The 22,770-nt window shown below is 39.0% G+C and overlaps 2 protein-coding genes across 5 annotated transcripts; both read left to right on the plus strand.

Annotated features, from left to right (window-relative positions):
* Window positions 1-4,948: 4,948 nt before the first annotated feature.
* On the plus strand, window positions 4,949-11,649 carry LOC120286698 (protein SIEVE ELEMENT OCCLUSION B-like). Of its 4 annotated transcripts, XM_039299113.1 has the most exons (9): window positions 5,648-5,838; window positions 6,597-6,646; window positions 7,096-7,161; window positions 7,631-7,702; window positions 8,533-8,975; window positions 9,241-9,341; window positions 9,424-9,554; window positions 10,199-10,687; window positions 10,915-11,649. In XM_039299113.1, the coding sequence occupies exons 1-9, from the start codon at window positions 5,826-5,828 to the stop codon at window positions 11,500-11,502; spliced, it is 1,953 nt and encodes a 650-aa protein (XP_039155047.1). In that variant the 5' UTR covers window positions 5,648-5,825; the 3' UTR covers window positions 11,503-11,649. The 4 variants fall into 4 exon arrangements, with proteins under 4 accessions (XP_039155046.1, XP_039155045.1, XP_039155047.1 ...); XM_039299114.1 differs by lacking the exon at window positions 5,648-5,838 and having other exon boundaries at window positions 6,595-6,646; window positions 7,238-7,702; XM_039299112.1 differs by lacking the exons at window positions 5,648-5,838; window positions 6,597-6,646; window positions 7,096-7,161 and adding an exon at window positions 4,949-5,243 and having other exon boundaries at window positions 9,247-9,341.
* Window positions 11,650-13,964: 2,315 nt separating this feature from the next.
* Window positions 13,965-22,330, plus strand: LOC104415238. Its single transcript, XM_010026497.3, has 16 exons — window positions 13,965-14,360; window positions 14,989-15,183; window positions 15,447-15,521; window positions 15,621-15,788; window positions 16,055-16,218; window positions 16,460-16,678; window positions 16,856-16,982; window positions 17,889-18,077; window positions 18,449-18,535; window positions 18,701-18,858; window positions 19,868-19,987; window positions 20,721-20,946; window positions 21,132-21,191; window positions 21,266-21,439; window positions 21,525-21,634; window positions 21,747-22,330. The coding sequence occupies exons 1-16, from the start codon at window positions 14,169-14,171 to the stop codon at window positions 21,910-21,912; spliced, it is 2,430 nt and encodes an 809-aa protein (XP_010024799.2). The 5' UTR covers window positions 13,965-14,168; the 3' UTR covers window positions 21,913-22,330.
* The last annotated feature ends 440 nt before the right edge of the window (window positions 22,331-22,770 follow it).

Below are 22,770 nucleotides of genomic sequence, written 5' to 3' on the forward strand. Positions count from 1 at the left end.
AAGTATCACTTTGTCCGTTTTAAGAAGGCAGGAATTAACAATTTATCCCGACTGAAAAATCATAAGAGGGGTCCTGACATATTCATCATAAAGACAGGAAAGGTGATAATCTTTGAAGTCATAGAGAGAGTAGCGACATATTATTTATGGTGCCTTGATTAAAAAGAAAAAGGGGAAATGAGTAGCAACATATTATTTATGGTGCCTTGACTAATAAGAAAAACGGGCAATTTATGTATTTGAATAGGTGTAGGAGAGTCATGACCAAGACTCGAAGGGTCCCCGGATCAATAATAGTCACCTAATTCTTTTTGGGTATGTTGTCACCTAACTTAAAAGAAAAGGAGATCATAATGATAAAAAGAAAAAAAATAAAGACGGGAATGTGACAATCCTTGAAGTCATACGGAGAGTGGTTACATATTATTTATGATGCCTTGACTAATAGAAAATACGGGTGATTCACATATTTGAATAGGACATTAATGATTGAGACTCGAAGGGTCATCGGATCCATAATAGTCACCTAACTCTTTTTTGGTCTATAGTCACCGCAATTAATAAGGGCGCCCTTTTACTTTTCATCAAAATTTAAAATATCATTTCCAGTTTAAACGTTATTAAAAGATTAGTGAAGCACTAATTAAAATAGGATCAATAAGCCATCTTGAGGTGCGTAGTACTTCCATTTAATCTAAAGCCAAATTCACATGACTTTTCTATATTAGCACATCAATAATATTTATAAGAGTATCTCAACAAATTTTTTTATTTTATATTAATGTTGCAAGGAACGCGCTATGACTTTTATAATTAGCTAAAATTCTCAAAATTTTCACGGTATACGAAATGTTGACACATAAGTTTATCTATAGTTTTTTTTTTCATAATTTTGTAAATTTCGATATTACGTTAAATTTTTTGGTGGGAAAAAAAATTACCTTTAAAAAAGCAAACAGATATTTATTGATTTGATGTATAGCTTATTTTATAACATCATTAATATTTATATAGCATTTACTAAATTTAGATATTACAATCAAATTAGGATAATTGTCCAATTGAATTCTAAACTTATTATATGACGACTAATTCAATTCTAAACCTTTCAATTGTGTCAATTTAATTCTAACACTTTTGATGAATTACCCAAGTAGTCCTCCTAGCCAAATTTGGCAATTCCTGATGTGAATGCCAGTTATCCTATGTGGCGCAATCGGCATTAATGTGTATACTTTATTTGTTATTTTTGGAATTTAATGATCAATATAAGGTGCACCGACATTGCGAACTAACCTCTTAAAGGTCTTATAGAGTCGAGTCAGCTAGTCACCGTCATCCCACCAGATTGCCAACTACCAATTGGATTTAAGTCTCTTTCAGTATGTGTGGACTCACAATTTGATTTTCCCGTTCATAGGATCTAATCACCCGAAGGAATTTTGCCTGGGATGAATCTTTGTCCATATTGCGGAGGGAGAGGGAGAGGGAGAAGGAGAAGGAGAATGAGAAGTTGTAGATGATCTTCAATGCATAATGGTTGTTGTTCTCGAGCAACCAGCGTTCTTGGGAGATCAATCACTTGAGTTCTCTAAAGTTTTCTCATGTCAATTTTAACTTCAAATCCACTCCTCTCGAAATGTGATTTACCCAATACCATTCGGAATCTTATACATCCACATTGAATATTATTGAATCACATCGCATTAATAATAAAATACAACAAATTCCATTCTTTTTTCTTCCAATCATATTCCATCATTCTTCAGTTTATTCCATTGAGAAACCATACGACTAAATGTAATCTAAAAAACCAAACGTATCTTGCAATAAGAAGACTATTTTTCCTAACTAGTGTTGAATGGTAGTGGCACACATATACTATTAACTTCTTTACATGTGCAAACTTCACTAAGTCGATATGGCTAGTTTTGTTACTGTTGATGTGTGAATGGACATGTCCTCTTTTTTCTTTGGTAATCAAGTATCTAGTCATAATTGTTTATTTACTATCACTTTCACTAGCATTGATGAGAGACTAAGAATAGTTGTGATGGTTGTTGTGCCATAATACGGCACAATTAGGGGTGCTTGGCCTCAACGTGCTCTGCTCATTATTGGCTGTGACTCATCATATTCATAATGGTGTTTGTAGTGACGTCACAGGTCCCCTTATTAAAAAGATCATTTTGTCCAATTAAAAAAAAAAGTAGAAATTAACAATTATGTGTTTTGATGGCCCAAAAAAAGTGCCACACATATTGAAAATCATAAAATTTCTCAATTATTATCTCATAAAATGCTCACTATTGCCACTATGGTTAGGAAGTTTTTCACGGATGCATTTCCTATGGCAAGCTATTTTGTGAATAGATTTCTATTGATTGCTATTAGATGTTGGACTTTCGAAGAAGTACGTAGTCAAGAAACATTGCCGATTATTCTATTATTAAAATATTTAGTTGTTCGTGTTATATTTAAGCTAGTGATGGTAAACTCAATGGGATTGACTGCTGTTAGATGTCGGACTGTCGAAGAAGTGCATCATTAAGTAATATTGTAGATTATTCCATTCTTAAAATACTTGGTTATCCATTTTATATTCCAACTAGTGATGGTAAGTTTGATGGGATAGCAAAAAAGTATATATTCCTAGGCTAATACAAAAGGTGAGTGAGGTCATAGGTTGTGATGCTCACAATTAGATTTCCACATTTGACAAGTTTCAAATATTTCTGGCTAGGAGAGTTATTAGTAATGTTTATACTAATTTGAACAATACTTAGCTTAAGGTGGAGTTGTAATCGGAAACTCCTAAGGTAGTGAGTACTAGCGTGATAATCGACACAAATGATAATGAGGTGGAGCTTGTAGAGTCAAGGAATACCATATCCGTTGAATTGGAAAAGTGGTACATACGATCCCTCAAAAGATATGAGTGCAGCGTTGATTTTGCTTTGTCTATGGTTGATGAGGTTGTGGTGAAAAACTTTTGTAGAATGGTTAAAAGTGCAGGGAGAATTGGTGTCTTAATGAGGTCCTCCGTTGGAAGATATTTGTGGCTATTGAGCCCATGAGAACTTGTGAGAGAGTAGCAGTGAAATTCATATTCCAATTGTGACTTAACTAAATCAAGCCAAAGTGGAGATTGTTGGAAATATTTTTCGAGTTTTAGCCTGAAAAGGAAACTTGATTCAAGCAAGTTTCAAGCAAGTTTTCCTAATTTGAGTAAATTTTTTATTTTATTTTTTATTTTGGACCCGATTCCTCACTGTATAAGAAGTGGCTATTTTTCATGAAGAGAAAGGCTTTTTTGTGATCTACACTCTAAATCAATTTAAGAGGAACTTGTGGTGTTTACGCCAATATATCTTGTAGGTAAGATTTGTGAACACACTTATAAGATAGAAAGATTGTTTCATAAGGAATTGTGGGGCTAAATATTATGTGGTTGTTGGGTGTAATAAAAAAAGTTACAAAACATCGAAAGTATTTGAGTCATTTGATTGTGGTTGTAATTTCCATTTTATTGCTTGATTTATGATGAATCTTGTAATGCTCTCATCATGGGGTCTATGATATGCGGGATTATTATTTTTTTTCTTTTAGAGGATATCAAATTAAAGATATGGGGAGATAATCATGAAGGAATATCATGCGGTGATAACTAATAAACTCAGGTAAATAAATGACTAAAAGAAAAATTCAATATGCAAAATCAAAAGCGATGGGCAACACACAATAGTATTGAAGCCCTAACCTCATATGACTTTCTGACATAACTTAATATTATTCGGGGAAAACATTGGATATTCTTTCATTTGCAAAATTTGTCCATGAAAACACCCTCAAAAGTAGCATCTCTGCACAAAAGATTTTCGACATTGTTGATCAACATCTCAAAGAGTTAACGACAAGCTCAATTCACTCAAAATATTTTAGATTAGAGAGCATAAAGATGAATTTGGGTTCCCCGGGGATTCAGTTTTTAACTTTTTGACTTTGATTTTTTTTTAATCTATCAAATTTGACTGTGGATTTAATAATTTCTATTGAATATTTTCAATCTTGAAATCCAGAATGTATTGGCAATCAGGGTGATTTGTAATGTGTCTTTTTAATTAAAATATCTTTTTTAGGGGTTTAAATCTCCATCTTCTTAAGGGGTTAGGGTGGGAACGATTTAGTTTCAAGAGTGGGTTTTGACTCCCACGCCCTGCAATAAGGTAGAGCAAAAAGTTTGAAAGTGAGAGTTAAAATAGAAATAGAGTAAGATCGACAAAAAAATAATTAAAATACCTTTTTATTACCGAACGGAGAAAATTATCCAGAAAGTCATAAATCTATTACATTGCAAATTCATTGCTAAACTTTTTAATTTTGTCAATTGAGTCTTAAACATCTTCATATTTTATCGGTTAAGTCAATTTACCTAATTTTAATGAAAAATTATTGACATGGATACCGGTAATGCCACGAAGAACGGTCGGTGTTGATATGAATAATTTTTTATAACTTTTTTTTTTTTTGTGTCTTTTTTTTTTTTTCTACCAAGCGTGAGGAGGGTCAGTTGGCCCTTGCCAAGCTTGGAAGAAAAATGGAAAGAAAAAGAAGCACAAATTATAAAAAATTTAAAAATTATAAAAACTGTTTATGTTAGTGATTTCCAACTAAAATTAACTAGATGAACTTAATTGGCAAAATTTGAAAATATTTAGGATTCAGTTAGCAAAATTGAAATATTTAAGACTGAATTGATAAAAGTGCAATAAGTTTAATTTTTATGAAAGCATCGGCAAACGGGCTTATTGAGCTGGACCCACTATGTTTTTCCACCAAGATGTGTACCAATCAATGTTACTCCGCCACTTCACAGTTTGCGCTATAAAGAGAGACTGACGCAAGAGTAAACACACATCGCACCTCCATTATCATCATCATTCTTCTCTTCTTCTTCCTGTTCATTAACATTACTTGATCTCCCATTTTCTTCCTTTCGCTGTCGAAGAGACATGGAGGTACCGGCGTTGTCCAACTCTTCTCGCGGTGGTGGCAGCGGCGGCAGTTTTTTCGATGTAATTGACTTCATCGAGAACGATTGGTTCATAGAGTCGGTCATGGGAAAGCTATCTCACGATTCCACTGATGGAGAAGACTGCAATGCGAATGATCTCCTCAAAATCATCAACAACATCCTCGTTGGTGCCGCTGCGCTTGTCGATAAGGATGGTGGCACCATAGAGGTATTGAGTAGGAACGATAGCATTTCTTAAAATCGAATTTAACTTGCTACCAAACTTGTAACCAGCTGCCTTCATTTCCCTGAACCGTGAACGGGATGGTTACTGCGTGGGCTTCATGGGGATCCGGCCGGGGGCTGCGTGCCAAGTTGGTTTGGTTACAAAGCTCCCGCGGTTTGATATTACCCCATTTTACGTTTGGGGTTGCCTCTAATAAACGACTTGAATTGGTCCATCGTTCCTTAATACCTAGGGTGTTAAAAACCGAACGGAAAATCGAACCGAAGGTTCTGTTCAATTTTCGGTTAAGTTCTCACTAAAAACTAATATTTTTTTATTAATTTGATTTTTATTGGTTAACCGAACCGAACCGAACCGAAAACCGATAAAATCCCAAACCGTTTTTATCTGTCCCGACTCCCGTCTCCTCCTCTCCTCTCGTGACTCATCTTGGTCGACGACGGCAATTGCGATTGCGACTGCGACGGCGACGGCGACGGCGACGGCGACGGCGATGATGACGGCGACTGCGACGGCGATGGCGACGGCGACTGAGAAGAATTTGTAGTGACCACGTGCCCGAGCATGTCCTGCGCAGGCAAGTCTCTAATCCCGTCTTCATTGCTCGCCGTCATTTAATTTAATCCCATGCTTGCGTGCCTACGCTTCCTCCTCTCGGGCTGAGGCGGAGAGGGTTTTTGGGGACATGGGCGATAAGAGGGATTGGTTTCTTGGAGTTCCATGATCACTTGGAGTTTGAAGCGGTGGATACGTTCGTTCATATGCTCGAGGATGGGTTTTTCCCTAATGATAAATGTTTCGTGGTGGTTGCTTGGGCTTGCTCGGTCAGAGAATGCATCGATTGGTGATACGGTTTTCGGGTTTATTATCAATAGCGGCTATCTTGATTCTGATGTGTGTGTTGGGTGTGCATTGATTGACATGTTTGCAAAGGGTAGTGCTGATTTGGTTTCAGCTCGTAAGGTGTTTGAGAAAATGCCCGAGAGGAATGTGGTTGCTTGGACTTTGATGATGACGAGATGTACTCAGTTGGGTAGTCCAAAGAAAGCCGTTGATTTGTTTTTGGATATGCTGGTGAGTGGGCCTATGCCAGATAGATTTACACTCACGGCTGTTTTGTCTGCATGATAGTCGACCGAGGAAATCCTAAGACTGTTGCATATGTTTTACATGAGTCAACCTGTAGATATGTTATGTTTCTGATAGTTTCACTTATACAAGTTTAGGAACCCGTCATGGATAAGGTCATAGGTTTGATGAGTAGAGTTTTTTACTAATGGAGTTGAGGTATAACTTCAGTCATTATATTTACATTTGCTTTTCTGTTGGATACAGAGGAGGTGAAGTCCAAATGTCCGAGGATTACACATGCAGATCTATACCAGGTGAAAAGACTCTGTAAAGGATTGGTTCTTCTGTCTTACATAGTTGGCTCCCCAAATAGGCGGACAAAATCATTGTTGATATAACAAGCTTGCAACATCTTCAAAACTTATTGCCATGTAACTTTGATGTTTTTTGCCCTCCAGCATGCAACATCTTCAAAACTTATATGCATGCACGTAGTGAAGCCCTTAATTGGCATAACCCACAAATTCTCTATTTTCAGATGCTTTAGGAGCAAATCTTTATCTATCTTATTTTTAGTCCTCTGGGAATTTAGTTCTCAGTTGCTTATAGGAAATCTCCTCTGTCTAGTTCAACTGGTATTTTTCTTGGTTGTTTAGCGGTTGAATAATGTTATATTTTAGCTGATCAATTCTAGTGGTTACTATAAAAAATGGTCTATCAATTGCGAGTATTGATCATTATGAGTGAAATATGCCTGTTTCAGCTAGCAGGAGTTGTTGCAGTAGAAGTCACTGGAGGTCCCACAATCGACTTTGTTCCCAGAAGAAAGGTACTCTGTTTTAGCTGTATGTGAGCAAGATAATTCTTACGAGTGCCTATTCATTAAGTTTTTTTTCTATCTGCAGGATTCAAGAGTTTCTCCAAACGAAGGAAGACTTCCAGACTAATTTAGATTATTTTGAGTTGGACATAAAAAAACGAAAAAAAAAAACAAAAAACGAAAAAAAAAACAAATATGAAAACCGAAAACCAAAAGCTGAAAACCGAAAAACCGAGCCGAACCGAACCGTTGACACCCCTAAATACCCAAAAAAGTCGGGCCCAATGCAAGATTGTGTGCATCCGTACAATTAATTGAACCGAACAAATCTATTTAACCCCATATAGTTACAAAAGAAAAGGTCACTACTTAGATTAAAATTTTCAGGGTTGATTAAGTAAGCAAGATGCTAGTGCGATTCTAAGAATTGATTTGAAGTAGAAGTTGCTCCTAACTACTTGAGATTTCATCATTGTAGACTCCTGAAGGTGACTCGGTAACCATTATTCCGATCAACATTTCACATATGATCAGCTGGATTTGCTACCAGGTTTGTTGTTCCTATTATTTTCTTACAACATAGCATATTCAAACCTTTATGATTTGATTAACTCCCAAAGAAATGATAAAAAAAAGTCTTAAACATGTTGAAATTGTACCAATTCAATTTTAAATCTTTTTAATTTAGCCAATTTGATCCTAAATTTTTTGGCAATTAATCTCAGTCCATGCAGCTAATTTTGGCTAGAAATCGCTGGCGTAGATGTGGACGTTAGCCGTCTTATGTGGCGTCGCCGGTGCTGATTTGGACAAATTCGCAAAAGGCTATTTCTAAGGGTTAAATAACTCTTTTCTTCCAAAACTACTCTCACCAATTTTTTCGTTTTCCGATTTTTGTGTTCGTTGTTATTGTTCATCTTCTTTGTATGAGAGCGGTCGACAAGGCCAGATCTGGCTTTATTGGATTTGGCGAATTATTTTATTTTATTTTTTAATTTATAAAAACTTAGAAAAAAATGCAACCAAAGTCCTTTGCAAAAATATTTTTGTCCGATATCATTTAACCCAAAGTTGCTTTACGGAGGCTTTTTTTCACTAAACGCAATATGTATTTCCCCAAAGTTCAAGACCTTTGCATTTTTCCAAGACCCAATTCCAAAACCAAATCAAAGGCATGCTAAGAGTTAATCCTATTATTATTTTTTAATTTCTTATAAAAATTAATAAGAAATCAATACTTTACCAAAAAAATAAGAAATCAATAGATGAGAACTTTAAAGTAATATTAATGATGAATTATTAATAGCTTTTATATATTCAAATTTTTATTTATTTAATTTCTGGAAAAAAACAAAACAAAAATGTTCTTCTCTTCTTCAGATGACAGGCGAGGCTCTGGGCGGCAAAAATCTAGGAGACAGTTTGCCGGTGATCTTCCAAAAGCTATCCAGCTGTCGATGGACCACCCAAGTCCTGGTGGTCCTCGCAGCCTTCGCTCTGCATTACGGGAACTTCTGGTACATCTCCGAAGCTCCTTGCGATGGCATAAATGCAATGTCCACTTGCCTCTTGAAGGGCCTGAGCTCACTGAAGAAGAATCTAATATCCGACGAGAACAAGAAGGCGATCAACAGGGTGGTCAGAGACCTCTTGGAGTTGACCACTTCCTTGGATGGTCTTGTCAAGCTGCTGGATCAGCACCGTGAGGAGCACGTGCCTGAATTGGCAAAAGCATTTCTAGCAATACCCTTTCGGAGCTGCCAGACTATCATCGCCATTCTGGCCGCCGGGAACTGTTTCGCCCGGCTTATCCATGTCGATAAGTATGATTCCCACTTCTTGGTTTATATCTCAGATACTGCATGAACGCGTGGAAATGCCCAAGAGAAAATACACCTTTTCTTCTCCTGTCCTGTCTTTGTTACCAAGGCCCTTTAGCTTTTGAAACATGACCCTAACATTCGAATAATGCAAATGTTCATATGCACTTTCTCAGCTATATACCTCATCTCTGACGCCGTGTTTTCGTGGTTCGATATGGGATGGAGCTCTACTTTTTATTCTAGTGATTTATAGTTATGGAAATAGTCTCAGGTTTGCTGGATCGGAGCTGGAAAAGCTTGAGTCGATCGTGTCGGAGAGGAAGAGCGCAGTTCTCATGGAGGTCGACGCTTGCAAGGAGAAAATACGTAGCCCTCCACAGATACTTGATTTAGTGTGTTGATTTTCTTTTTGTGTTCGACAAATTAATGTCCATTTTATTGATGTTAGGCTCGATGGAGGAGTATCAGGAGTACGTGGAAAAGGTCAAAAGAACCAGGGACATCGCGGACTTTCTGAAATCACTGCTTGATGAGAAGGATTCCTCGCAGGATCCGATTACTGGTCCCGATAACAAGCGGGTTTGCCCTCTGCAGATTCCCTCTTTATGCCCCTTCTTCAATCCATTTTCTAGGAAATCTATGCTGTCGGAAGCGACAATTCACTAGCGTATAAAAAGAAATAGGGTGCATTTCCCTTTGGTCTTGGCAAGGATATCAATTCTTAGTGAAGAGTCGTTCTTTTATCTTGAACATAAGGCAATAAACCAGGCAAAATCATGTGGAGCAATCACTAGTTAGTTTTTAATTGCACGAGAGTACACAAGCTTGAGGTTATCCCAGTGTCCTCAAAATCCTACCTTCCATTCCAGGATGTCTTTAAATTCGCATTGGTATCGACCTTTAATCCTCATACACATCGTCACTTTATCAGACTGCATGTGGAAATGGAGAATCTCCATGTGGCCTCGTGACTGTTTGAGAAGGGACTGATGCCCCTAATTGTTTGGACATGGTGACCTCGGATGCTACCTTTCCTTAGTTATACTGAAAGCTGGTTTACTATTTGAAACGCTTCCGTAGTCGCTTTTTCACGATATCCTGCTAGAGAACCATACAGAGACCAGAGGAGAAAAAATTAACTAATTCTTTATATATATCTTCGTTAAATTTTAGGAGGTATCAAACTTATACACTTTCTTCTTCTCTTCATTGGACATTCGCAGGTCAAGTTTGAGTCGTTCAGAGGGAAGAGGGTATTGCTGATTATTTCAGACCTAAAAATCTATTCGGACGACATCGAAATTCTTAAAAGTATCCATGATAAAATTAAGCTCTCTCGAACCGAGACGGAGACACTCTACGAGCTTGTTTGGATTCCCATTGTGGATGCAAGGCCCGACCATTCAGAAGCACCGCCAAACTTATTCAAGTTTAAGATGCCATGGGCTGTTAAGGTAGACCCGCGTAGAATGAACGTGTTGGCCCCTACATATATCAAGAAAGAGTGGGGTTTCTGGCAAGAAACCATGGTTGTGGTGTTGGACTCGCTGGGTCGGGTGGAGAATCCGGATGCCATGCCCATGCTACGGATACTGCAGACGTTTCCTTTCCCTTCACGGAGGACTGAAAGTACCCATCCTCGGACGAACCCATTCAATTGGGTTCAGCGTGTGATCAAAGGACCGATAGTCCCACATGAGACATTGGATGCGGTAAACAAACTCGTCTTTCGAAATTGTCGATAATAGTTTCTGCAGGGTGCGCCGGAGGTGTGTTTGCCTTGCACTTGTACTAACAAACAAGCACGACGTCCTGCATGGGAAAGATTTGCACTGCATTAGTACTCACACACCTAGGCATGTGATTTCATGTGCTAATTGGCACCTGCGCTTTGAATTGGATTTAGTAATCTCACACCTACGTTATCATGTTCCTGCAGATTGAGACTGAGTACATATTGTTTTATAGAGGAACTGCTGCTGCTGCTACTGAGTTAGACTCTGACATCACCCGTGGAATTCCTCGCCTTAGCATGGTTCATATCAAGGACACGAAGGGCTTCTTCATCCGCTTAAGGAGTTGCTTGATTTCTAGGATGGAAGCTGTGACAACTGAAATCAACCCATTGGCCGATCCCATAGTATGCGACATGGGTGAAGCCTACGAAGCCTGTCAAATAGGCGGGTTTTCAATACTCACCAAAGGGCGTGATCTGCAGACGCAGCATATTGGCCTCTTCCACACGACTAGTACGCTTGTGAGTGATCTAGAATGGGTGAGGTATGAGGTCACGAAGGATGGTGGGATGGATCTTGCAGAAGCTTTCAAAAAGAAAGAACCAGGTGTTCAAGAACTATCTGGCTGCAAGCACGCCTTCGTCCCACAGTTTCCAGATCTAGGGTCTTTGTGCTGCCCTGTTTGTAGCGAACGCGTAACGTATGATGTTAGCTTCACATGCTGTCATTCGTATTCCGGCAGAGGGTGCGGGCAAGATGGAAATTCCTCAACCAATGCCACCACTGAATGAAAAGCTTCAGTTCAGAACATAACAGGTATCTGTCGTTTATGTTACCTTCATATGCTTGTATGGTGATGCGATGAAAGCCTCTCAGGGCCTTATCGCCATTATATCAAAGAATGAATGAATAAATAAATCTGGAGATGTTATATGTGATGTCTTGTGACCAGATTCTTATTCCGTTAGTCCTTCTGTTTCCTTGTTCATAAAGGGGAAACCTGCAATTCATCCCACCCTCTAAGCTCGATCTCTTCGTCCGTCACCATTTGCGTATTATCTCATATGAGCGAGGGGACTGATCTATGCCATTCTGATTTCTAAATGCGATGTGGGATTTCCATATTCAAAGGATATAGTTTTGTTCAAGTTGTATTCAAATTGATGAATTGATCAAGCTTCCATGAACTAAGATACTCCAAATATAGAATCGCAAAACTAGTTTGCATTCTTTCTCTCAGAATTGGCTTGTTGGAAAGTGGTGATCCATTTTCAACAAAATCTAGAAACATATTTCTTCATCAAGAAGTAGCCGAATGAAAGCAACCAAGCAGCGGTTAAAGAAATATCTATAGTCCACTATAATTGTGTAGAAAAGTCCACAAAATTATCCCTGCAATTGGCAGAGATAGTTGTCTTGAAAGTCGGTTCATAAAGCTCAATGATAGAGCTAGCTAAGAGTAAGAGCTACAGAAAAATGACTTGAATAGAGAATTTTCCATCACTTAATCAGAGCAACTTGCCTATAAATCGGCGAGGAGTCACTCGTGTAAGAAGTGGGAGAGTAAAACTAAGAAAGCTTATGTACCATGAAATACTCCTCCATCACCAACACTTCTACTACCCATCTCCATCAATTAGATAAACTACATCCATGACCTTTGTTGCTTCAAGTATCCTACCTTGTCCCTTGTCCATTCATTACCAAATACATACTACACACATATACTCTTGTACATCCCTAACCAAAATTTATCAGCGATACCAAAAACTATATTTCCGCGCACTATCTAATATATAACACTCATATATAGTTTGTTAGATTTCTCTTCATGTCATGTTCATATTGCCTTTGGGTTTATGTAGTGCATGGAAACGAATGTTTTTTTCCATCACCGATTGGATGTATCAGAGGCAATTGATCGCCACCTGCTTCCGTAAAAGGATGTCATGGTGATCTCTGATCCTATTCTGACATCCCGAGGATGTGTTGAAGATCCAAATTAGTTCCTGTTTCGCGGCTTCGTTGATTTTACACTTCTGTGGACATTGCCTGTGTAAAAAGTAAGAAGTCTCCACCCTCTCGGGGAAGTCCATGCCGTGCCTGATCAAGAGGCCTCCAGTCGCGTGGCACTTCCGGGATCGAGCCCGTACCATACCGCCGTTCGCTTGCACGGTGTGCGCCGATCGGCGAGTCTGGGTCAGGTACTCCAGGGTGGCACACCGCAAGGGGTCGTCTAAAGTGGCAGTGCCGGAGAAGTTCAAGGAGTCCATCAAGATCTTGTATCCACAACCATTTGAAGCGTTTAGCAAACAAGGGGCTTCGTTGGCCGGTTTGAGCGAAGAGTCGAGTTTGGACGAGATGCCATGCTTGAGCGACCCTCCGCCGGCGCAGGTCGATAAAAGAAGGGTTTAGGGTTCAATGTCGTCAAAATGTTTGAGAAGTTTCCCTGGTTGAAATAGGGTAGAAAATGGATAGTCAGCAAAGATACTTGATGGGTACGTTACACTAATGATGCGACGGACAATGTTAATCATAGTGCATGAAAACAAATCGAGTTTTAGATAGATTGAACGTGGAGATGGGCATAGTCTATGTGACTTGCAACAACACTTAGGGTGAAGCATAGATCCATGGCGAAAGAATTTCTGTCGTTTGTCTTTTTGCCCTTTCTTTTCTTTACTTGTTACCACGTACAAGCCAAAAATCCCAATTTCTGTAGAAAAAATGAATCGTAATTCGTTAATAATTTCTATGCTTTAAGTATCAATTAAACGGAAGGTTCACGGCTCACTCTCATTAGTGGCTCTTGCTTTGCTTAGACTCAAGTTGATGGACATATTGCAATCACCATCGTTAAGTCAAATTTTACCATGCTTTTCATTTACCTTTTATCACTCAAATAATATGTCTTAACGTTCCTTTAACGTTCCTTATTTATAATAACAGATTATGATCATGATTTGTTGATGTTTGCATATCCTTTTTTACAGTTCAGTAAATGAATAAGGAACTTCTATTCAATACGGGCTTGACGTTGAACTTCGAGGCGAGCCGGATGACAAAAGGTCGAAATTATTGGGTTTGATTTGACTCTTGATTTGAGATTTCTTCAATAATCGAACGAGTAAGGGGTTGGATTGCATAAATAGAGAAAAAAGGGGAGTCCTACCACTAAATAGTGAAAGTGCAAGTACTAATTAGAAAAATCGTTCCGTTTTCGAACATGGGACACATAAAAATCGACGGGGGCAGTTTCGTAAATACGGCGATCTTCCTCTCCTCTCCTCTTCTCGCGCAGAGAGCGGCGCCAGCTCTCCGAGAAAAATGCTCGTCAATTCGCGTCGTCATCGTCACTGAAAACCTTCGCGCTCGCCCCGCGCTCCTCGTCGGGAGGGGTTTTCTGCAGACTTTCGAAGTCAACGGAATCCCGGCGCGACTCCTCCGCGATCCTTCCATGGCTCTCGGCTCCAGGTCCCTGGCGTTCCCTCTCCTCCTGGCGCTGTGTCTGCTCGCGCCTCGATCCGAGCCGGCGCCGCAGCCCTTCCGGCGAGATCCCGGCCATCCGCAGTGGCACCACGGCGCCTTCCAGGACGTCAGGGACGGCGTCCGGTCCGACGTCCGCCGCATGCTTCACTCTCGGGCCGAGGTTCTAGATCAATCGATCCCTCTCTCTCCCTCTTCCTCAGCTTCTCTGTTTGAATGCTCTCAGCTCCTCCGGTGAGCTGTTTTGGTGTTGCGTTAGTGATTGCGTGTATACGAGTGAATGGAGCGAAGTAGAGAGGATTTGTGGGGGGAGGAGGGGGCGATCCTTTGCTGGGGAGGCTTATCAGTGAGTTTAGGAAGAATTTGGGATCGTCAACTGCGAGAATTAGGGGCGTTCGTAGTAAAAGTACTGCGAAATTGTGATTCGGCATGATCATGTGGTGTCTTATTTTGAAGGATAAGCGAACTGGCTGATTGCACTTTGCTGCTTGTCATTAAGACATGGAATCGATATCGAAATGTGACCAGCTTCAGGTTCACTGGCTCAAGATTTTCTTGCATGTTTTGTACAGACGACATTAGCTTAAGGATCCTGGCACTAGTATGAAATTAAGGAACAGATTTTCCAGTCGCTGTATCGCTTTATAATATGAGAAATGAATGAGACTATATGTGATGTAAAGTAGTGGTGTCGCCAGTGCTCTTGTCTAGTTTATGCGTCTACTGAAATTTTTTACTTTGCTGGGAAACATTTTTGTGTATCGCTTGATTGTGGGTGGATTTTGATGCAGGTGCCGTTTCAAGTCCCATTGGAAGTGAATGTAGTCCTTATAGGTTTTGACGGTGATGGAGGATATAGGTACAAAATGGACGCTCACAAGTTTGAAGAGTTCCTGAGAGTTAGCTTTCCATCACACAGGCCTTCGTGTTTGGAGACAGGAGAGCCCATTGACATTGAGCATCACGTTGTGTATAATGCATATCATGTAATAATTTCTTTGTAGATTTTGTTTATATCTTTCTGCTCAGGAGTTTTCCCTTATCTTCTATTTTTGTTTTTGTTTTCTATTTTCAGTCATAACAATTTTGCTCGATAATATCTCTTTCAGTAGATGTAGTATTCTCTCTGCATTGGTATCTTCTAGAGTTAGTCATGAACTGTTGGTGATTTGGTATCTATCCTTGTCTGTATATGTAATTTGGCAGTAAACATAAACTCATCTTCTGTAATTGATGTATTACTTAATAGGCTGCGCAACCTGAACTCATTGCACTTGAGAAGGCCATGAAAGAGCACATGGTTCCTTCTGGATCAGCAAGAGAGGTAAGTTCTACAAAGTTGTGTTGATTGCTGTGTTTGATTGTCTTTACAGTTTGAATGTATTTATGCTTCTTAACAATTTTTTTTTTCCCGAAAATTCAGACTGATTTTGGGAGAGAGGTACCTTTGTTTGAGGTGGAAGCAACTTCTGTGGAACCTGTATTTCAGAGGTTATATGCCTACATATTCGATATGGAGGATGGTAGATTTTCTGCTTCGGAGATGGATAGACCTGTGCCGAATGCGATATTCATTGTTAACTTTGATAAAGTATAGTCTCAAATTCATTATTTATTGTTGTTCACATAGCGATGGTGTATTCTATTTTCTTCTCACTTCCTTTTCTTCTTTGTTGTAATTTAAGTTGTTGATGGACAACCAGAAAAGTTAATTTGAAACTGTAACTTCTAGGACGTTTTTCTTTTTTCCTTCAAGGAGTTTCTGGTTGGGTGTCTGGCTGGATTTTAGACTTCTCTCCTGTTGGCTTGTGACCTTCTCATCCTTTCTATTGATAGGCTTACTTTTGGTTTTTACAGGTCAGAATGGATCCCAGGAATAAGGAAACTGATCTTGACACTTTGATGTTTGGGAGAATAGGCCAATTGACTGAGGAAGACATGAAGAAACAGGAAGGAGATTACATATACCGCTACCGCTATAATGGCGGAGGGGCATCTCAAGTTTGGCTTGGATCTGGCAGGTACCAGTCCAGCAGTTACTATGTTGAAAACACATGATGGGATGGTTGTTTGCCTTTTCTGTTTCTATGTTTCACTTTTTCTTGAAGTGATTGGTATGATATGGAAAGTTCCACATTACAGTTCTTTGACTTCAGTTTTGTCAAGAAATTGTCAGTTACCACAAAAAATGAGAAGTTTAGGTGCTTAGAATGCAAGAATGTTCTGACAAGTGTAGTCTGTCAAATTTGTGTTGCACTTCAGATTTGTTGTGGTTGACCTCTCAGCTGGTCCTTGCACATATGGAAAGATTGAAACAGAGGAGGGAAGTGTCAGCTCCAGAACTCTGCCACGTTTACGAAACATTATGTTCCCCAAGGGTTTCAGTGGTGTGAATGACCATGCTTCCCCTGAAGTGTTTGATGGACAACTTGCTAGTCTTATAGCAACAACAGTCGAGCATGTTATAGCTCCAGACATAAGGTACATGAGACCTAATTGGTTTTGCAAATTGCCAAGTTTTTATCTGCATAATACGGACATACCTAGTATTAGATTGAGCTTTGTCATGCACTCATACTTTTGAAGCCTAGAATTATTTCTATGGGTTTACTGTTCGTCTTTTTCTTTACAAAATTCCTCTGCATTTTGTTTATCCAGGTTTGAAACTGTTGATCTCACAACAAGGTTGCTTATACCAATCATCGTTCTTCAGAATCATAATCGGTTTAATATTATTGAAAAAGGCCACAATTACAGCATAGATATTGCGGAAATCGAGGCTGAGGTAAATGGCCTTTTCTTGTTCTTCTCTCTGGGCTAAATTATGCTATCTCTGATGAATATCAATTGTGTGTTGATCCTGTCGTACCGTCTCTAACACTATTATCGGGCTGATTGTGTCTTGACTTATGCCATTGGTGTCATAATCTTATTCACGGTACAAGATGACTCCATTATTTGCAAGAAGTAAAGCGAAAATTTCAAAATTATATATGTTGAGACCTCATTCTGTGTCATGGTTATTCAGAATTTAGATAATGCTTATGTTTGTTGTTAGCTGTCTTAGAGCAATTGTCTGTACTTCTCTTTTAATTTAGGAAGTTATCCAAGATTTTGCTTCCTCATTTTAATCAGTGGAGGTTACAGGTTTGATTGCCCTCTGGAATATAGGGCATCCCAGGCTTTTAGGAGGAAGACAGGTTTTGCATAAACACATACAATCTGCTAATGTGCTCACCTAAAAGAATAATTTTGAGCTTTGGCTCAATGAATTAGGATAACATCTGTCAACTAAAAGAAATTCCAGTAGAGCAGCTCACAAAAATTCGTTCACTTTTCTAAGATTGTGTAAGAATAGAATGATGGAGCCTGTTGGATCAATTTCTTGGTGATAAGGTTGGTCCTCCTTTCAAAATGTGAGACATGTGGCTTCAGGAAACTTGTTAGCGTTTGATCAATTGAAGAAAACGATTAACAACATAACTTAATTGTAATAGGCCGTAGCAATGTTCTCTTGTTTGTTAACCATGAACATGGTTGTTTTTTTGTTAAAGCCATGGCATATTGGTTGGATTCAATCATCTATATCAGTTTGTCTAAATAAGAGTTACTCTAATTATTGCACCCTATTTTGCCTTGCATGTTCCCTAGAGTCGGAAATTTTATTATGTTATTTTTCTGCTGCTTCTAGGTTAAGAAGATGGTTCATGATGGCCAAGAAGTAGTTATTATTGCGGGTTCACATGCTTTACATCGCCATGAGAAGCTTGCCATTGCCGTCTCTAAAGCAATGCGAGGGCATTCATTGCAAGAAACAAAAAAGGATGGACGTTTTCATGTTCATACTAAGACTTATCTTGATGGGGCTATTCTCAAAGAAGTGAGCTCTCTCTCTCTCTCTCTCTCTCTCTATATATATATATATAGGCAATACCTGATAAATACTCATGCCAATTTTTTTCTTTTGGGCGGGGTTTGAAAAGGTGCAACAATTTGGAATAGTTCCGTAGTCAATGATTGTAGATTGCTTGGCCTGTGCTTACCTTCTCTTGAAGAGCTCCTTCTTCATATGTATATGTGTTTTCACCCCATTGATCCTTTGATCACTCACAATCTATGAAAAGGGTGAGGGATGAAAACAATGTGCCCAAGACCATGTGTAGTGCTGTGGCTAGCAGAGGCCTTAATGTTGTAGGGATTTTGCTAATCATTCTATGAGCCAATGGATTTACTTGGAGATGATATCTGCAGGAAATGGAACGGTCCACTGATGTGCTTGCTGCTGGTTTACTGGAAGTTGCAGATCCATCTCTTTCAAATAAATTTTTTCTCCGCCAGGTTAGTACATACTCGCTATACAATTTAATTATCTCCTGGTGTTATGAGATCAATGGCTAGCATTCTGCACATTTCCAGTTTCTCAGAGCACTCAATGTTATAACATTGGAGATTTTGCTTTTCAGTATCTAGTGTGGTAATGTTTCTTTGGTTTTCTTTATGTAGGATTGGGTGAGTAATTCAGATGATTCAAGTGATTCCATACTTAAGCATAAGCCTCTTTGGGCCACTTATGAATCCAAGATTGGAAGGGACAAGAAAAAGGGGGCGAAAAAGAATGAGGGGGATTTGCACCGAACATATGGGACCAGAGTGATTCCTGTGTGAGAATATCACTTTGTTGGAATTCTGTTGCATAGTTCTGTTGCTATTTTATAATGCCATATTCCTAGATCTCATCTGTTTTTTTTTCTCTATAAAATTTATAATTGTTAAGAATGATGCTATTGCACTGTGCTAAATCCTACATCAAAGTGGCCGAAACAACTTTGTTGTTCTCATATAGGAGGGTGAAGTTTTTATGTAATCCTGCATAATTTTCTTTTGGTAAAGATTATTGTTAGTTCATTCTCTTCCCATAGATTAGTAGTTGTTTGGTTTAGAACTGCACTTAGCATTTGTAAGGGGCTGTTCTGGGAAAGGTGGCTTTGGGTGTCATATTAACTAAAGTCAAATCCTGAAATCAACCAAAAGTAAGAACCTTCATTGCTTGACTTCTCTGGGGTCTTCTGATGGATACTTTTTTTTTGGGTGTATCTACCATTTAAAAAAAAAATACCTTCCACTAATCTTGTGTTGAAAGCCTAAATTATGAGTCCGAGTCCCTTCTGCATAAGACTCGATGGCAGACAATATACTATTTCCAAAGAACTGTTGAGCTGTTTGAGATTGGTGAATGAAGCTTTCTTGATGTCAAATTAGTTCCAATTTCTGGTTGCCACGTGCTTATTTTGAAATTAAACATGTCAAACTATCTTTGACTACTCATTAATAACCCTTGATGGATCTCTGAAGACATTCAATATTCATGTGAGATAAGAGTCTTGTTGGTTTCTATGTACTGGTGTAGAGACAGCTCCTGTCTGTTAGAGCAATACCTCTGCAATGCAGTTCTCCATGTATTATCTTTAGGTCATACGCTATGTACATTTTCTCCCTGTCTTCTATAACTATAAAATATAAATACTTTATGACAAAGTGCATGATTTTTGTAAATTTTTAGGAACCGTACTATCATTGCCATCCTTGCTGATTTTCTCTGCTCTCCTGCATTTGAGCAAAGAAGATTAAATAAATTGATATTAAAGTTCAATTTGTATTTCTTCTCCCCAGCTTCGTGTTATCACTGGCTGATGTGGATGCAAGTCTTATGATGGAAGACGAGAGTCTTGTGTGGACAAGCCGTGATGTTGTGATAGTACTTCAGCATCCCAATGAAAAGATACCACTGAGGTAAGGAGGCATGTCATTTGCAGGGTTCAAGTTTCAAAGTATTGTTTTTACTGCATCCTTCAGTGTCAAGTCATAGAGTTCTAGCAGTAAGGATTTCTGAAGATGACTTTGGTTGGCTCTCTGTGCCTTTAATGTTCCTACTTTACCATTTATTTCCTTGGTATAGGTATCTCTAGTGTGTTTGCTGTCTCCTTCCGTGGGTGTGAACACAGTCAAGCTCTTAATTTCTTTGTTATTTTGATTACTAGATTTCTTTTGCAACCATCAATCAACCATCTAACCACCCCTTATTTTATGGGGTTAATATTACAAAAAGCCTCAAACTTGTAAACATATGCCACATTTATCCCAAATATATTTTCGTGTCACAAAAAAAGTCCAATCCGTGCCACATTTACCTTCCGTTAGCTTCCATCAAACTTTACTGTTAAATTGTTGCGTTGGAATGGTACTAGGCAATAACTCAGATGACTTGACTTCACGTGGAAATTCATATTTTTCACATTATTTATTAGTTTATTCTTATTATTTTCTATTATTTACTTAGAACACTGCAACCTATATACTCAGCTTTGTCGTTTTTTCTTTGTTGCTTCACAATTAGCTCCCGTCTGCAAATGGTTTGGGTTTATTCTATCTCCCTCAGAGCACCCTGCTTTGTCTTCGTCTTTGTCTTTGTTGAGAGTGTATGTACCATTTTGACCATCTGAAAAGTTATATGTCCTCTGTACAGTTATGTTTCAGAAATAGAGCGAAGGCATGCTCTTCCTTATCAGGTTCAGCGCCATATAATAGCAGGGCTTGCATCTGCTGTTGGTGGGCTTACGGCACCTTATGAGAAGGTTTCTCATGTACATGAAAGAGCAGTTGTTAATTGGCTCTGGGCGACTGGTTGCCATCCATTTGGCCCATTCTCTAATACTTCCAAAGTCAGTCAAATGCTGAAAGATGTTGCATTGGTGAGGCCTCTTCCTGCAAAACACAATAAAGTGAATCTCACTGTTATCTCTTTGCCTGATGATGGATGCTGGAAACAGCTTGAATATCTGGCCCAGCATATCTATTTGTTTCTTGACCTTGATTGGTTGAAGATGTAGGTTAGCTTAGTGACTGTCATTAAGAGTCTGTTCAATTTTTTTGACAGAGGAATACAATATATGCACGAGTGGATGCTGCGCTTCGCAAAATTCGTGATACATCAGAGGTGATTTAATCTACATTTTAATCTTGTTATTCATTTACTGTTGTCGATGCTCATCAAGGGCTCATTTTGTACAGGTTGTACAAGGTTTTGCATCGGAATATCTGAAAACCCCGCTTGGTGAACCAGTCAAGGGGAAAAAGAGCAAATCAAGCACCGAGCTGTGGCTGGAGAAGTTCTACAAAAAGACTACTAACTTGCCAGAGCCTTTCCCTCATGAATTAGTTGAAAGATTGGAGAAGTACTTGGATGTAAGTGGCTATCTTCTTAAAATAGTTTTGCTTCAAGACAATGTTTTGATGATATCAAAATGCCCTGACTTCACTTGATGAACAGAGCCTTGAAGAACAGCTTGTAGATCTATCCTCGTTGTTGTATGATCACCGGTTACAAGATGCACATTTAAACAGTTCGGACATTGTTCAAAGCACTATGTTCACATTACAGTAAGTCAATATTCCGTGAAACAAGATAGTTGATTTGCTGTTGCATCCGAAAGACTGAGTAGCATCTGCTTGTTTTTCATTTTTCTAAATCCTATGCCTATATTTGGTGCAGATACGTGGACCGGGTTCTGGCTGGCGAGCGTGAGAAAATGAGATGCTGCAACATTCACTACAAATATCCCATGCAGTCTTCTCAAACTTATGTTTATGGTGGCATTCTTATTGCTGGATTTATTGTCTATTTCGCGGTCATATTTTTCTCTAATCCTGTGCGCTGATTCAAGAGCGGGTTCAAAGAAGATTTGCATCCAGTCTTCTCAGGGCTTCTGTTGGGATGAAGCGCCTGTCGCCAGACATTAGTTTGAGCTGCTGCGTTTTCACTGATGTAATTAGATGACCACACACAACACAGAATACATCTTTTTTGTTCCCTGATATGGGAAGGTAGTCAATTAACATAGTGTGGTGGAAGATGAGAGCATCTGGTCGTTTTGTGACATGATAATGTTGATCCTTGCAGCTGACAAAAGCTAAAAAGAGTTGGTTTTTGTTGTATTTGGCTGATGCCATGTTGGAACTTGGATATACAATTGTCCTAGGACCGTCTTCTCATCTTTGGTTGGCCTTAAACAACTAGCGTGTACAAAACGAAGAATTAATCACTTCAAATGGACCTTGGTCATCTCTGTTTGGTCTTCTCTTGTTTTCAATGCGTCTCTGTTGTGCCTCCTTAACGTGACCTTTAATTACTTCGGAGCATTCAAATTGGAAATTTATGCTCATTGATTTTTTGTACATTTTTCGAGAACTTATGTAAATAAGATAACTAATGGATTTTTTTGTTCCTTCATTGACGGAAGGAAAAGTTTTTGGTGAAGATGCGGTGGAGTTGCTGGTTTAGTCTTAGCACACGATTGTCAAGAAATTATGCCGAGTCATCTTTGTAGACTCTTAGATGGGGGGATTTGATATGTCAATTGGAGCAATCATGTGCAAGAGAGCCACTTCTCCATTATTGAGAAGTGACATCGATTCAAGTCATGTCGGGGATACCCTCCGCTCTCAACTGGCAAAAGTCGGCATCGAAAGAACTGGAGAACTGGGCATATTTCGCCGCTGGGTCTGAGGAAAAACAG

Source organism: Eucalyptus grandis, chromosome 8 (assembly GCF_016545825.1).
Source record: "Eucalyptus grandis isolate ANBG69807.140 chromosome 8, ASM1654582v1, whole genome shotgun sequence".
NCBI lineage: Eukaryota > Viridiplantae > Streptophyta > Magnoliopsida > Myrtales > Myrtaceae > Eucalyptus > Eucalyptus grandis.

Excerpts from the sequence above, each read along its gene's own strand:
- LOC120286698 (XM_039299111.1), top strand. The coding sequence starts at position 5,013 with ATGGAGGTACCGGCGTTGTCCAACTCTTCTCGCGGTGGTGGCAGCGGC. Across the intron at positions 9,555-10,198 it reads CTGGTCCCGATAACAAGCGG|GTCAAGTTTGAGTCGTTCAG; the intron begins GTTTGCCCTCTG and ends GGACATTCGCAG. Across the intron at positions 10,688-10,914 it reads CACATGAGACATTGGATGCG|ATTGAGACTGAGTACATATT; the intron begins GTAAACAAACTC and ends ATGTTCCTGCAG.
- LOC104415238 (XM_010026497.3), top strand. The coding sequence starts at position 14,169 with ATGGCTCTCGGCTCCAGGTCCCTGGCGTTCCCTCTCCTCCTGGCGCTG. Across the intron at positions 14,361-14,988 it reads TGCTTCACTCTCGGGCCGAG|GTGCCGTTTCAAGTCCCATT; the intron begins GTTCTAGATCAA and ends ATTTTGATGCAG. Across the intron at positions 21,635-21,746 it reads AGCACTATGTTCACATTACA|ATACGTGGACCGGGTTCTGG; the intron begins GTAAGTCAATAT and ends TATTTGGTGCAG.